General features: G+C 36.6%; 1 protein-coding gene across 3 annotated transcripts in view; it reads right to left on the bottom strand.

Moving 5' to 3' along the window:
* Positions 1–3,962: 3,962 nt before the first annotated feature.
* LMLN (leishmanolysin like peptidase) overlaps positions 3,963–15,468 on the bottom strand; it is a 33,729-nt gene continuing 22,223 nt past the window's right edge. Inside the window, exons 6-9 of one of the 3 annotated variants that reach the window (XM_081832442.1) lie at positions 14,122–14,216; positions 9,669–9,786; positions 8,207–8,314; positions 3,963–4,164 (exon numbers count right to left, since the gene is read on the bottom strand). In XM_081832442.1, coding sequence (XP_081688568.1) covers positions 4,084–4,164; positions 8,207–8,314; positions 9,669–9,786; positions 14,122–14,216 — 402 coding nt within the window. In that variant the 3' untranslated portion in view covers positions 3,963–4,083. The remainder of the gene's footprint in view (positions 4,165–8,206; positions 8,315–9,668; positions 9,787–14,121; positions 14,217–15,468) is intronic. The other 2 variants (XM_081832428.1, XM_081832437.1) reach the window with 2 other exon arrangements.

The following is a 15,468-nucleotide window of genomic DNA, read 5'->3' as shown; positions in this document are numbered from 1 at the left end:
CCTTCCAACAACCCTCAGTTTGTTTCCTATGATTAAGAGTCTCTTATGGTTTGTCTCCCTCTCTGATTTCATCTTGTTTTATTTCTTCCTCTCTTCCCCTTTGATCCTTTGTTTTGTTTCTTAAATTCCACATATCAGTGAGATCATATGATAATTGTCTTTCTCAGATTGACTTATTTTCCTTAGCATAATACCCTCTAGTTTTATCCATGTCATTGCAAATGGCAAGATTTCATTTTTTGATGGCTGAGTAGTATTCCATTGTATATATACACCACATGTTCTTTACCCATTCATCTGATGATGGACATCTGGGCTCTTCCCATAGTTTGGCTATTATGGACATTGCTGCTATAAATATTGTGGTGCAGGTGCCCCTTCAGGTCACTACATTTGTATCTTTGGGGTAAATACCTAGTAGTGCAATTGCTGGGTCATAGGGTAGCTCTATTTTCAACTTTTTTGAGGAACCTCCATACTGAGTTCCAGAGTGGCTGCACCAGCTTGCATTCCCACCAACAGTGTTAGAGGGTTCCCTTTTCTCTGCATCCTTGCCAACATCTGTTGTTTCCTGACTTGTTAATTTTAGCCATTCTGCCTGGTGTGAGGTGGTATCTCATTGTGGTTTTGATTTGTATTTTCCTTATGCTGAGTGATATTGAACACTGTTTCATGTGCCTGTTGGCCATTTGTATGTCTTCTTCTTCTTTTTTTTAATTTTTTCATTTGTATGTCTTCTTTCGAGAAACGTCTGTTCATGTCTTCTGCCCATTTCTTGATTGGATTATTTGTTCTTTGTGAACCATTCATTCTTGAGTAGGATGCTCTTTAGCCTTCCATGTATTTGAGTTCTTTCCAAATTTCCTCTTGTGATTGAGTTCAAGTTTCAAAACAATGTGGTCTGAAAATATGCAGGGAATGATCCCAATCTTTTGGTACAGGCTAAGACTTGATTTGTGACCCAGAATGTGATCTATTCTGGAGAATGTTCCATGTGCACTCAAGAAGAATGTATATTCTGTTGCTTTAGGATGGAATGCTCTGAATATATCTGTGAAGTCCATCTGGTCCAATATGTTATTCAAAGCCCTTATTTCCTTGTTGACCTTCTGCTTAGATGATCTGTCCATTGCAGTGAGTGGGGTGTTGAAGTCCCCTACTATTATTATATTACTTTCAATGTGTTTCTTTAATTTTGTTATTAATTGGTTTCTATAATTGGCTCCTCCCATGTTAGGGGCATAAATATTTATAATTGTTAGATCTTCTTGTTGGACAGACCCTTCAGTTATGATAATAGTGTCCTTCCTCTCTTATTACAGTCTTTGGTTTAAAATCTAATTTGTCGGCTCCCTGCTCAGCAGGGAGTCTACTTCTCCCTCTGACCCTCCCCCCTCTCATGTGCTCTCTCTCATTCTCTCTCTTTCAAATAAATAAATAAAATCTTTAAAAAAAAAAATCTAATTTGTCTGATATAAGGATTGCTATCCCAGCTTTCTTTTGATGTCCATTAGCATGATAAATGGTTTTCCATCCCCCTCACTTTCAATCTGGACGTGTCTTTGGGTTTAAAAAGAGCCTCCTACAGACATTATACTGATGGGTCTTGCTTTTTTATTCAATCTGATATCCTGTGTCTTTTGATTGGGACAATTAGCCCATTTACATTCAGAGTAACTACTGAAAGATACAAATTAAGTGTCACTGTATTACCTGTAAAGTCACTGTTTCTGTATATTTTCTCTGTTTCTTTCTGGTCTATGTTACTTTTCGGCTCTCTCCTCACTTAAAGGATCCCCCTTAATATTTTTTGCAGGGCTGGCTTAGTGATCACAAATTCTTTTAGTTTCTGTTTGCCCTGGAAGCTTTTTATCTCTCCTTCCATTTTCTTTTCTTTTTCTTTTTTTAAAGATTTTATTTATTTATTTGAGAGAGAGAATGAGAGAGATAGAGCACATGAGAGGGGGGAGGGTCAGAGGGAGAAGCAGACTCCCCGCTGAGCAGGGAGCCCGATGCGGGACTCGATCCTGGGACTCCAGGATCATGACCTGAGCCGAAGGCAGTCGCTTAACCAACTAAGCCACCCAGGCGCCCTCTCCTTCCATTTTCAACGACAGCTTTGCTGAATAAAGTATCCTTGATTGCATATTTTTCTCATATAGCACCCTGAATATATCATGCAGTCCTTTCTGGCCTGCCAGGTCTCTGTGGATAGGTCTGCTGCCAGTCTAATGTGTCCACCCTTGTAGGTTATGGACCTCTTAATTTGAGCTGCTTTCAGGATATTCCCTTTTCTCTGAGATCTGCAAGTTTCACTATTGTATGTCAAGATGTTAACCTATTTTTACTGATTTTGAGTGGAGTTCTCTGTCCCTCCTGGACTTGAATGCCTGTTTCCTTCCCCAGATTAGGGAAGTTCTCAGCTATAATTTGCTCCAATATACCTTCTGCACCCCCCTTTCCTCTTCTTCTGGGATCCCAATTATTTTAATATTGTTTCGCTTTATGGTATCACTTCTCTCTCAAATTCTCCCCTTGTAATCCAGTAGTTGTTTATCTCTCTTTTTCTCAGCTTCTTTATTCTCCATCATTTTGTCTTCTGTATCACTAATTCTCTCTTCTGCCTCATTTATCCTAGTTAGAGACTCCATTTTTTATTGCATCTCATTAATAGCCTTTTTTATTTTGACTTGATTAGATTTTACTTCTTTTATTTCTCCAGAAAGGGATTCTCTAGTGTCTTCTATGCTTTTTTCAAGCCCATCTAGTATCTTTATAATTGTTATTCTGAACTCTAGTTTCAACATCTTACTTATGTCCATACTGATTAGGTCCCTGGCAGTCAGTACTGCCTCTTGTTCGCTTTTTTTAAGGTGAGTTTTCCCGTCTTGTCATTCTTGCAGAAAGTGGTCACTTTTCTATTTGTAGAATTGCAGCAATTCTTTTCTTAGATCTCCAGCTGAGTTCACAGGTGTTCAGAATGATTTGATAGCTATCTAGCTGAACTCCTGGAACAAAACTAAGGTCTCTTACTCCTCTGCTATCTTGGACTCTTTGATTTTAAGAGTTTTATAGTTTTGGTCTTATATTTAGGTCTTTGATCCATTTTGAGGTAATCTTTGTATATCATAGGTAGTAGGGGTTTATTCTTTTGCATGTGGATATCCAGTTGTCCCAGCACCATTTGTTGAAAAAAAGTATTCTTTCATCATAGAATGGTCTTAGTACCCCTATCAATGTCTTTGCTCTTAACCGTTATATATGTATGTGTGTAGTTTGGTCATAATATGTATCTTTCTTATGTGTAAGATGGTATACGAACAAAAACTTCTAAAGAACACTGTGAAAAGCCTTTGGGCAATAGAAAGGACCATTTAAAATGCAGTGAGACAGATAAGAAAAAACTACTATAGTAATCCAGGCAAAAGATAATAGCAGTGGTGACCAAAAAAGTAGACAGACTCCAGGGATAGAAGAGCTAAAAATCATGGAAGACTTTTGATTGATTGGACGTAAGAGGTGGGAAGCGGGAGTTGTCAAGGATGATTTCCAGGTTTCTGGATGGATAAATAATAATGTTTTTTACTGAGAGAAGCAACTCCCATTCTCTCTCTCAGATAAATAAATAAAATCTAAAAAAAGAAAATAAATCTTACAATGCCTGGAATTTTGATCTATTCATTATTATACCTCAGGGCCTCAAAGATTTATTGAATGAATGATGGAGTTGGTATAGGTAAAGATAGTTAACTGCACAAAATTCAAATATTTTACTTCAGTGTAAAATATATTTTCTTTTTTTTTTTAATTTTTTTTATTTGTGAGAGAGAGAATGAGAGAGAGCACGAGAAGGAGGAGGGTCAGAGGGAGAAGCAGACCCCCCGCTGAGCAGGGAGCCCGATGCGGGACTCGATCCCAGGACTCCAGGATCATGACCTGAGCCGAAGGCAGTCACTTAACCAACTGAGCCACCCAGGCGCCCCTAAAATATATTTTCTTAAGCTAATATTCATTTCATCTTAATATTAACTTAATACTCATTTCATTTTAATAAACAATGCATATAATATTCTCACAGCTATCTTACCCAGTATCTTCCATTAATGCCAGAGTGATTCGAGAGAAGACTCGGTTCTGGGTGTGAGAGCCAGTCATTGCTTCATTCTGAAAATCAACAGATTTTAAATTAGAAGACTAGGCCTCCTGAAACTCCCAATAATTTCCGTGATTACTTTGATATATAGGTAAAATGTCTCAAGTGTGGGCACCTGGGTGGCTCAGTTGGTTAAGTAACTGCCTTCGGCTCAGGTCATGATCCTGGAGTCCCGGGATTGAGTCCCGCATTGGGCTCCCTGCTCAGCAGGGAGTCTGCTTCTCCCTCTCCCACTCCCCCCTCTTGTGCTCTCTCTCTCTCAAATAAATAAATAAAATCTTTAAAAAAAATGTCTCAAGTGTGAGAGGCTGACTTACTCACTTAAAGTAGTGAAATACGTAAGCCTTCTTTAAAATGACAACAATGAAGCTTAAAGAGAGATCTGCTTTCTGCCTTAAACAAAACAATTTCCTACAATGGCAGACAACCAGCATTTAGAACTCTGATGAAAATGAAGATAAATATATGGAAAGAGAAATACTGCAAAAATTTTATGCTATCTAGACAAAAGTAAATGAGTGGTTCAGACAGATGCCCATAAAATATTGGAAGGGATGGTTATTTGCCTGATTAACAACAACAACAACAACAAAAATGCTTTTATAACCCTTCAATCTTATGGTCACAGAAATATACATTAATATGCAAAACAAGTATCACAGAATCATAGGATCAAAGAAGTTAGATGAGGGACCTAAAATGTCATCAAGGTCTACTATCTACTCAGTGTTTTAATTAATATCCTAAAAATCCTACAACAGCTCTGATTATTCTTCAAATCCTTATGCTAAATGCTGGATGGTCACCTCGAGTACTTTAGAATCATTTAAAAAAGGAGTTCAAGGGGGCACTTGGGTGCCTCTTGGGTGCCTCTTGGGTGTCGGTCTGCCTTTAGTTCAGGTCATGATCCTGGGGTCCTTGGATCAAGCCCCACGTGGGGCTCCCAGCTCAGTGGGGGGCCTGCTTCTCCCTCTCCCCACCCCAGCTCGTGCTCTCTCTCTCTCAAATAAAATCTTAAAAAAAAAAAAAAAGGTAGTTCAAGGACACAAAGTTGATTTCAGAGAAAGGCAGCTCTTAATGAAATTAATACTCTCAAGTCTCTACTGCAGAGTAAATAAATTTTCGTGTGTGACTAATCTACAGTTATCTAATGGGAATCACTTGGGAAAACTGCTTAAGGAAAATTAAAAAACTGAAAGTCCCATGAGAGAAACAAATATAATGTGTCTTCCATAAGTTTCTATCACTATTGCTTTGTGGTCACCTGGATAAGAATAGTCAGCACAAGCATTAATTTTACTCTTTTGTAAGCCATAGTTTGGAACCTCCCCATGTGCACTGACTCTTATGAGGATTCCCTTACAGAGATCTGGAAGTTATGTCTATGGAACTGTTAAAAAAAAAAACATGTATTAGTTCTTATTTGGAACATAGTACTTCTAAGCCATGCTGGTTCTTATGCCCTCTGTTATGGCCTTATGCTCCTGTATTTGACCTGGAGAGGGATAGGGGAGAGGCATGGATGCCCCTAATCTGCTGTGTGGAGCACAAGAGAAATGCCTGACTTCTACCATACTGCCATGCTGCACGTTCTTTCTTGTATCCTTCCAAGTGAATCTTTTTTCAATGTGGCCTGTTAGGTCTTGTGAGCTTGAATGCTTGTTTGGTTGAACTTAAGAATACCCACTGGAATGCTACTCCTGAAAGGGATCACAGATATAAATAAATTCCTCATCACAACATTTTAATATTTTTTATTATTTTTTAATGATTTTATTTATTTATTTGAGAGAGAGCACGAGAGGGGGGAGGGGCAGAAGGAGAAGGAGAAGCAGACGCCCCACTGAGCAGAGAGTCCGACGTGGGACTCAATCCCAGGACCCTGAGATCATGACCTGAGCTGAAGGCAGATGTTTAACTGACTGAGCCACCCAGGTGCCCTATCACAACATTTTTAAAATAAAAAATTTAGGGGCACCTGGCTGGCTCAGTCAGTAGAGTGTGCGCCTCTTGATCTCAGAGTTTTAAGCCCCATGTTGGGGGTAGAGATTACTTAAAAATAAAATCTTAGAGGGATGCCTGGGTGGCTCAGTCGGTTAAGCGTCTGCCTTCGGCTCAGGTCATGATCCCAGGGTCCTGGGATCGAGTCCCGCATCGGGCTTCCTGCTCCACGGGGAGCCTGCTTCTCCCTCTGCCTCTGTCTCTCTCTCTGTCTCTCATGAATAAATAAATAAAATCTTTAAAAAAAAAAAATAAAATAAAATCTTAGAAATAAAATAAAGAAAATAAAATAAAAAATTTAAAACATAGCTGTTCATTAACACAGGACTATTGTTAGAGTCATATAATACTATGTAGCTGTTAAATTATGTTGGTTCATAATAACTTGTCCTTGGATTTTCATATTCTGTGCAATGGAGCAATAGCAGCTAAATATAAAGTACATTAGGACAGCTAAACACAGCAACAGAGGAATGCTGTACTGTGCATGATGCCCATTCACTCCATGTTCTTCCACTTCCTTCAATATGGCCAGAGGCTCTGTTTTAAAAGTGATTATTGCATGACTCCCTCTAATTTTGTACATTTTACTCTTGCCCCCATTACTCAATTTATAGTCTCCCTTCCAACTACCATTGCTTTTTGTTGTTGTTTAAGGTAAAGAAATATTATAGTAAATATAGGAGCTTCTTTATTGGAGATATGTTTAAAACTGAGCTAGTACTTTTATTCTGAGCTACTACTTTTCTTAGTGGTATATTATTTGTTTTTTCCATGAGTCTTGTTATTTTTACTTATTTTAAAAAATATTTTATATATTTTTTTATTTGACAGAGAGAGAGAGCACAAGCAGGGGGAGCGGGAGAGGGAGAAGCAGGCTCTCCGCTGAGCAGAGAGCCCCACACAGGGCTCAATCCCAGGACCCTGGGATCATGACCGGAGCAGAAGGCAGACACTTAACCAACTGAGCCACCCAGGCGCCCTCAAGTCTTGTTATTCTTCGTGTTCAATTTTGAAGAAAGAGGTTTTTTAGGAAACCATACATTGCATTAGAGCAGGAGCCCTGTACTGCTTGGCAAGATGTCTAAGATACATTATTAAGTGGAAAACAGTTGCACAAATATATGAATCCATTAAAAAAACAAACTGTGTTGGCATGTGTATCTCTACATATATATAATATTTCTGGAAGGATATACAAAGAACTTAAACAGTGATTACATCTAAAAGTGGATCTGGAGCGCTAAGGGGAAAAGGAACTTTAAGTCACGATGTTTTTAGGTTTACATAGGGTCCACCTTATGGAAAAGAAAGGGAAGTGAGTGGAAAAGAGGAGGACTTATTTCAGTCACTGCCTATCAAACATTGTAGTTTTAGGGGCGCCTGGGTGGCTCAGTTGGTTAAGCGACTGCCTTCGGCTCAGGTCATGATCCTGGAGTCCTGGGATCGAGTCCCGCATCGGGCTCCCTGCTCGGCAGGGAGTCTGCTTCTCCCTCTGACCTTCCTCTCTCTCATTCTCTCTCTCAAATAAATAAAAAAAATCTTTAAAAAAAAAAAAAACATTGTAGTTTTAAAAAGAGGCAAGAAGTTAAGTAACAAACAATAACCAAGGAGGTTGGTTAAGAATTCATTCTAGTTCACTACTGACCTGAACTTATTAATGAGAAACTGCTTGTTAAGAGGAAAAAAAGAACAAGAAAAAGAAAAAATTTTACTTTATAACCCATTATACTGTTTGAATACCTTGAATAAGAATTACTTTTTTTTTTTAAAGATTTTTTTTTAAGATTTTATTTATTTATTTGACAGAGAGAGACAGCGAGAGAGGGAACACAAGCAGGGGGAGTGGGAGAGGGAGAAGCAGGCTCTTGGCTGAGCAGGGAGCCCGATGCGGGACTCGATCCCAGGACCCTGGGATCATGACCTGAGCCGAAGGCAGATGCTTAACTGACTGAGCCACCCAGGCGCCTGAATAAGAATTACTTTTATTAAAAAGGGAATTACTTTTGTTAAAGAAAAAATATGTCTAGTAAAATTTAAAAATAAACTGACCTCTAATAACCGCTTTTCCCAATGATTGAGCTCAGTGCCCATACCACCTTGATTTTCGAGTTCCATTCCCTCCAGAATTGGACAGTTAAAATGTTTTCGTGCTTCATCCTAAGAATCAGAAAAAAATAAATAAACCCTACAGAAGTACAATAAGCTAATGGCAGATTCTTTATCTAATTTAATATAAATATAATAAAGTAGCTGTTAAAGAATTACTTTGTTGAGAAGTGAGAGAACATCTTTTAAAAATATGGCTTTTAATATAATTAAATATTTTGATACTATTACACTCTTCTTTGCTAGTAAATTACTATTTCTCTTAATATGTTTTCCTCTATTTGAAGATTTTGGCTTTAAGTCACATGTTTCAAAAAGGCTACAGACTAACATGATTGCCATTTGTAACTATTATATCAACAATGTTTTTAATGAAGGTATAAACTGCTCTTAGTATATAGTCTTTGAAACAAAAATAAGTTCTTCATTAGAATACAATTTTGCTCATTTGGTTTTTTCTGTCCTTTGGTTAGAAATTTCCAGTGATGGGAAATATCCCAAGAGCTGTGCAAAAGTTCCGAAGACAGGGGTGCTGGCTGGCTGTCAGTAGAGCATGTGACTCTTGATCCTAGGGTCATCAGTTTGAGCCCCACGTTGGGGGTAGAGCTTATTTTAAAAATAAGAGAATGGGATGGTTAATTTTACATGTCAACTTGGCTAGGCCACAGTACCCAGATATTTGATCAAATATTATTCTGAATGTTTCAGTTAAGGGTGTTTTTGGATGAGATTAACATTTAAATTACTTTAAGTAAAGCAGATTACCCTCCATAATATAGACAGGCCTCATCCAATCAGTTGAAGGCCTAAAAAGAACAAAGACTGACTTTGTCCAAGCAAGAAGGAATTCTGCCAGCTTACTGCCTTTGGACTCAAACTGTAACTCTTCCCTGAGTGTCCAGCCTGCCAGCCTTAGAGATCCTAAGAGGTACGAGAGTAGAGGAGCACTGGCTTAAAGCAATGAGTAAAATGGAGCCATGAAAGTTATTGACAAATTTCAATTTCTTCAGATTTCTCTTGGCTTGTAGCTTTCCTATACTGCTTTTATATTATTTTTCTTATTATAGGTTCTGAAATTTAATCTTAAGTTCTTTTTTTTTAGAGATGTATTTATTTATTTTAGAGAGAGAGACAGTGTGCATGAACAATTGCGAGAAAGGGCAGAGAGAAAGAGAGAGAATCTGAAGCAGACTCCACAGTGAGCACAAAGCCCTATGTGGGGCTCGATCCCACAACCCTGAGATCATGACCTGAGCCGAAACCAAGAGTCAGACACTTAACCAACTAAGCCACCCAGATGCTCCTAGTCTTAAATTCTTTAACAATAATGATTAGTAAAGAAAGAACTATAAGAAAGGAAAAGAAAAGATGGGTCAGGAAAAGAAGAAGTTGGGTTAATACGTACGACAACACGAGGTGTTACTAGAAGATACACAGTGTGAGAAACGATCTTATTATCTCGAACATTCCATAATCTCTCCACTTTTCGAACTACTTTATCACTCCACTGATATAGTCCAAGACTGCAATTAAAGAATAAAAGACAGTCATTTTGCAAATTCACCACAACTTTAAATAGTAAAAGTGTTTATGAACATCAATATGAAATTAAAATATTTGAGTTTACTAAGTACCAAGTCCTTGTAAAGTACTTGAAATTTTCTATTTTAATCTTTTCAACCTTATGAGATTATCATCACTATTTTGCAGATAAAGAGACAGAAGTTTGGAGAGATGAAGTAACTTGCTCAAGTTCACGTAGCTAATACTTGGTTCAGATGACAATGAATTACTTCCTTTTAACAAATTTATTGGATAAAACGAAAGCAAGTTCAGAGACATATCCAAATAATAAGGAAACTTAATAAATAACAACAAAAATGGCATTTTAATTTAGTGGGAAAGTATAATTTACTTAGTAACTGTGCTGTAAAACTGGTTATCCATTAAGGAAAAAAGTTAAATCCCTATTTCATCTCATATACAGAAATAAATTTCAGGAAGATGTCAGCAAAAATGGCAGACCTCTGAAAATTCTCTGCAATGAGCAGAGTGGCAAAATGCCTAATCAACTTTTTCAGAACTTTGAAAATTAACTAAAGACTTGCAGCAATCCAGAAAGCATTTATTTTTAAAAAAAATGGAAAAATTCAGTAAGAACAGCAAGTTTTGTGGCATTTTCCCATGCCCTCTCTCCAGTTATGTGGCAGCCCTGAAAACTAAAAGCCCACAATCATGAAAACCAGCAACCTGGCAACCACTACAGAGGGGGCAGAATGTGGTTGACTGGAAGAATGCATTTTTAAAAAAAACCATAATCCAACTATGTTTATAAGAAACACAGTTCAGACTCAAGGACACAAAGAATGTAAAAGAATTAAACAGATGTACCATGCAAACAGTACTCAAAAGAAAGTTGGAATGGCTGTGCCAATATCAGACAAAATAGACTTTAAAACAAAAATTGTTAGTAGAGACAAAGAGGGACATTTTATAATGATGAAAGGGTCAATCCACCAAGAAGATATAACAGTTATAAACATATATGTACCTTATAAAAAAAACCCCAAAATACATGAAGCAAAAATAAATTCCAAATGAATTAAAGCTATGAAAGTAAAAAATTCAAATAATAATTTACTAGAAGACATTTAGAATATTTTTATAATCATTGGAGGGCAGAAATTTCTTAAGCAACAGAAGAAAAAATAGATGAATTTAATGATAAAATTTTAAAATTTTTTGTATGAAAAAATATGATAAATGAAATTAGATGGGGTAAATATTTGCAACAAACTCGAAAAAGGATTAATATCCCTAAATTATAAAGTACTCTAACAAAATCATTAGAAGAGGAAAAATAACCTAAGATTGGCCAAAAAACATACACAGGCTGTGTACAAAGAGAAAATTCAAATGGCTGAAACCTTAGCAGTAGTCCTAGAAATACAAGATACCATCTTTTACCAGATTGGCCTAAAAAAAAGATCTATACTATCCAGTACTGGTAAGGTAAGTATTCATATATCATTGGTAGGATATAATGACATCAATTATAATGGACATCAATTTTGTCTTTCCCTATAATCCATATTATTTTTTTTCTGGCTTTTTTCCTAGATTACTTCTATCATTAACCCTATGAATCTCTTATTTTCACCAATAAAACAGAATATAAAGAAGCTATATTTTTCCCACTATTATTTTATGGAAATTTTAAACACACACAATGTTGACAGAATTATAAAGAGAACACTTGCATAACTGATAACTATCACTGTGATTCTACAATTAATATTTTGTTATATTTTCTGTGTCATATATCTGTTCATCTACCCATGCCTTGAAGATGTTATTTTTTTTATTAGTTTATTTATTTATTTAATTTAGATGCAATTAGCCAACATATAGTACATCATTAGTTTCAAATGTAGTGTTCAATAATTCATCAGTTGTGTGTAACACCCAGTGCTCTTCATATCACGTGCCCTCCTTAATGCCCATCACCCAATTACCCCATCCCCCTACCCACCTCCCCTCCAGCAACCCTCAGTTTGCTTCCTATAGTTAAGAGTCTCTCATGGTTTTCTCCCTCTCTGATGACTTCCCATTCAGTCTTCCCTCCCTTCCCCTATGATCCTCTGCACTGTTTCTTAATTCCTTTTATCTTTTTCCATGGCAAATTAATGTTTAACCACCCATAGTGATCAAAGGCAGCAAGAAAATAAACAGCTTTTACCTTATTTTTTTTTTTTAAAAGATTTTATTTATTCGAGAGAGAGAGAATGAGAGAGAGCGAGCACATGAGAGGGGGGAGGGTCAGAGGGAGAAGCAGGCTCCCTGCCGAGCAGGGAGCCCAATGCAGGACTCGATCCAGGGACTCCAGGATCATGACCTGAGCCGAAGGCAGTCACTTAACCAACTGAGCCACCCAGGCGCCCCAGCTTTTACCTTATTAATAACTCCCAATATCCTCTTCACTATCTACATTTCTTTTTTTTTTTTTTTTTAAGATTTTATTTATTTGCAAGAGAGAGAATGAGAGACAGACAGCATGAGAGGGAGGAGGGTCAGAGGGAGAAGCAGACTCCCTGCTGAGCAGGGAGCCTGATGTGGGACTCGATTCCGGGACCCCAGGATCATGACCTGAGCCGAAGGCAGTCGCTTAACCAACTGAGCCACCCAGGCGCCCTCACTATCTACATTTCAAGACAAATAGTTTCTCCAGATACGGTAGGGACAAATTCAACTCTTCATATGTTATCAACTGAATTTCCTATTATTCTATTATCTCCATTTATACTGTAAGATTTCCTGCTTTTGAGGAATATCCTGAATACAAGAAAGCACTGCAAATTATCAGCTTAACAATAGTTCTTCTGTGTGGCTATCTCTCTCCTCCTTACCTACATCACTATGCAGATGATGTCTATCTCACCACTTAATGTTTCCCATAAGACCACAATTCTTAGGAAAGACCAGACCTTCCTACACAACCAAATGAACACAAACTATCTAAGAAGGAAAATATCTATTTCCAATTAGAATTTGTTTCTTCACATGTACTCTAAAAAATATTATGATGAATAAAATATTATCTGCTTCAGTATTTAATTCTAGCTATTTTAATAGAGATCTCTCTAATTAAAGCAAAATATACACAAAGTGAACAAATTTTTTATTTTTTTAAAGATTTATTTATTTATTTGACAGAGAGATAGCGAGAGCAGGAACACAAGCAGGGGGAGTGGGAGAGGGAGAAGCAGGCTTCCTGCCGAGCAGGGAGCCCGATGTGGGACTCGATCCCAGGACCCTGGGATCATGACCTGAGCCGAAGGCAGACGCTTAACGACTGAGCCACCCAGGCGCCCCAAAGTGAACAAATTTTAAGCGTAAGGTTTAACTGTTTATTTCACATCCATATACCATTAATCTGATAAAGGTAGGGAACACTGTCAGTACCCCTGGAAGCTTTCCTTGTGCCCTTTCCCAATCTATACTCAACCTGTATGCCATTTAACAGCTTGGCCCTTCAAGTAAAACCACTTATCTTCCTTTTATCATGGCTCTTTTTTAAATTCCATACGAACAGATTGACTTCTTTTGCTCAACATTGTATCTGTGACATTTATATACGCTACTGCATGTAACAATAGTATGTTCTTTATTAGTGCCTAGTTTTTAATTATATGAATATATCATAATTTATTTATCCATTCTTCTATTGATGGATCTTTGGGTAGTTTCTATTTTTTGGCAATTAATTACAAAACTGCCACGAACATTCTTGTGCATGTCTTTTTGTGGACATATCCTCTTAATGTAGAGATTTGTTTTTTATATAAATGTATGCAAATAGTTACAGTTCTGTGATTGATATGCTATAAAAAATTCTTGATAAATTTTTTTTTAGTGTTTAATATTATTTATTTTAGGCTCTGAACCTATAGATTGCTGCTAATATGCTATACTAAATACAGTATCAGTTCACATGCAAATATTGCCATGAGAGGCAAGAATTATTAATAAACCAAAATATAACCAACCCACATTTTCCCATGGCCTAACTATACTGTATGGTAATAACAAGTTACAATGTGGTGGAAAAGAGCTCTGCTGGCAAGAAGAGTCCCAGCTCTTTGGGGAAGTCACTTAAGTTTTCTGCATCTTAACTGCTTCATCTTTAAAATGAAAGGGTAATGCTTTCATGACCTCTTTTATCCTGTTTTAATAGCTACAGTTTTTTTAGGCTAGCCATGAAGCCACTATTATTTATGGCACCTAACATGCCATGATTCTCAGATTCTAGTCTTAGCACCCTTCTAAAAGAGAAGAACAAGAACAAAAATAACAAATACCTATAATTAAAAGGTGGGAGACCATCTGCAAATCTTGAAGTTAGAGGATTTCCATCTTTATCATGGTAAAATGCAAATAGACCAGCAGAGAATCCCTATAAAAAAAGTTCAAAATGCCTCAATGTGAAAAATATCAAGTCTGATTATACACATCATAACACACTGCTATCAAAAGAGAACAAAAGCACCCAGCCAATACTTCTACAGGGATCTGCCATATATTGGAATTGGACAAAAATTCGGATTCCATCTTATGAATTTTAAATTTCAATTACTTGAGTAAGTGAAGAAATCCAAAGTAATAATGACAACATGCTTCTGGCACTGCCATAAATAAGGAAATATATGTGTTTAAGAATGTATTTATCAGTTTATCCTCTTCACACAAACTTACTACATAAGCTGTACAATTGCATCCAGGGAATGTTACCACTAAGAACAATTAATATAGTTTAGAGTAGGGGGTGGGTAATCAAGTGTCCTCCTAAGCGCGCTCATAAAAATTCAAAATCTTTGATCCTGAAGTCCACATTTAATATATATCTGTACTTAACAAGACTGGAAATGTGTTTGTGTGTATACACTTAGGAAAAAATAATGGAAACATATATCAAAATGTTAGCTGTGGTTCTCTTGATGGTAGGGTAATGTGTAAAATCACTTATATCCCCCAATTCTTTTGCAATGTGAATTTGTTATATTTATAGTCATAATTTAAATACTATTTTTAATAAGTCTTCAATTTTAATGACATAATGGATACTTCACATAAAGTTTCCCATTCTCTATCCTTCCCCTCCCAAAATAGATGAGAAAATGGGGACACACACACAAAATGATTGCCATTTGATATCTCCTATTTCATTAGTGAGATTTCCTTTCTTGCTGTCTTTCCTAATCTAGTAACTAAAACAAAGCACTTTTGTAACTACTTTTTTATGTATGTTTTGCACACTGAGAATATGCTCATATCTAAATAATTAACAACCACAAATGATCACTTAATTAACCAATTTCTTTGGCAAATTTCTTTGCTTACACAACTGGGGCCTCTGTGTCATTCAAGGCTTGCCAAAATGATTAATGGAATCCAGGTTATTCTTTTATTCCTGAATTTCTTCTTCTTTTTTAATCTCTGAAGATGCAAAGGACACTTAATTGAGTCAGCTAAGAAAATCTGAATAGTTCTTTAAGAAAACCTGAATAGTTCTTAATATACAATTCACTGAAGTCATACAAAGCTTAAAATAGTATAATTTGCCTCATCCTTTATAATATTGTAAATACACATTTTTTTTCCACTCTATCAGCTTGAAAATTATTCTAAACACACATCTCAGAAGGCTT

This window comes from Leptonychotes weddellii, chromosome 1, assembly GCF_054177405.1.
Source record: "Leptonychotes weddellii isolate Sample4059 chromosome 1, ASM5417740v2, whole genome shotgun sequence".
Lineage (NCBI taxonomy): Eukaryota > Metazoa > Chordata > Mammalia > Carnivora > Phocidae > Leptonychotes > Leptonychotes weddellii.
This window is presented reverse-complemented; position numbering and strand designations above follow the sequence as displayed.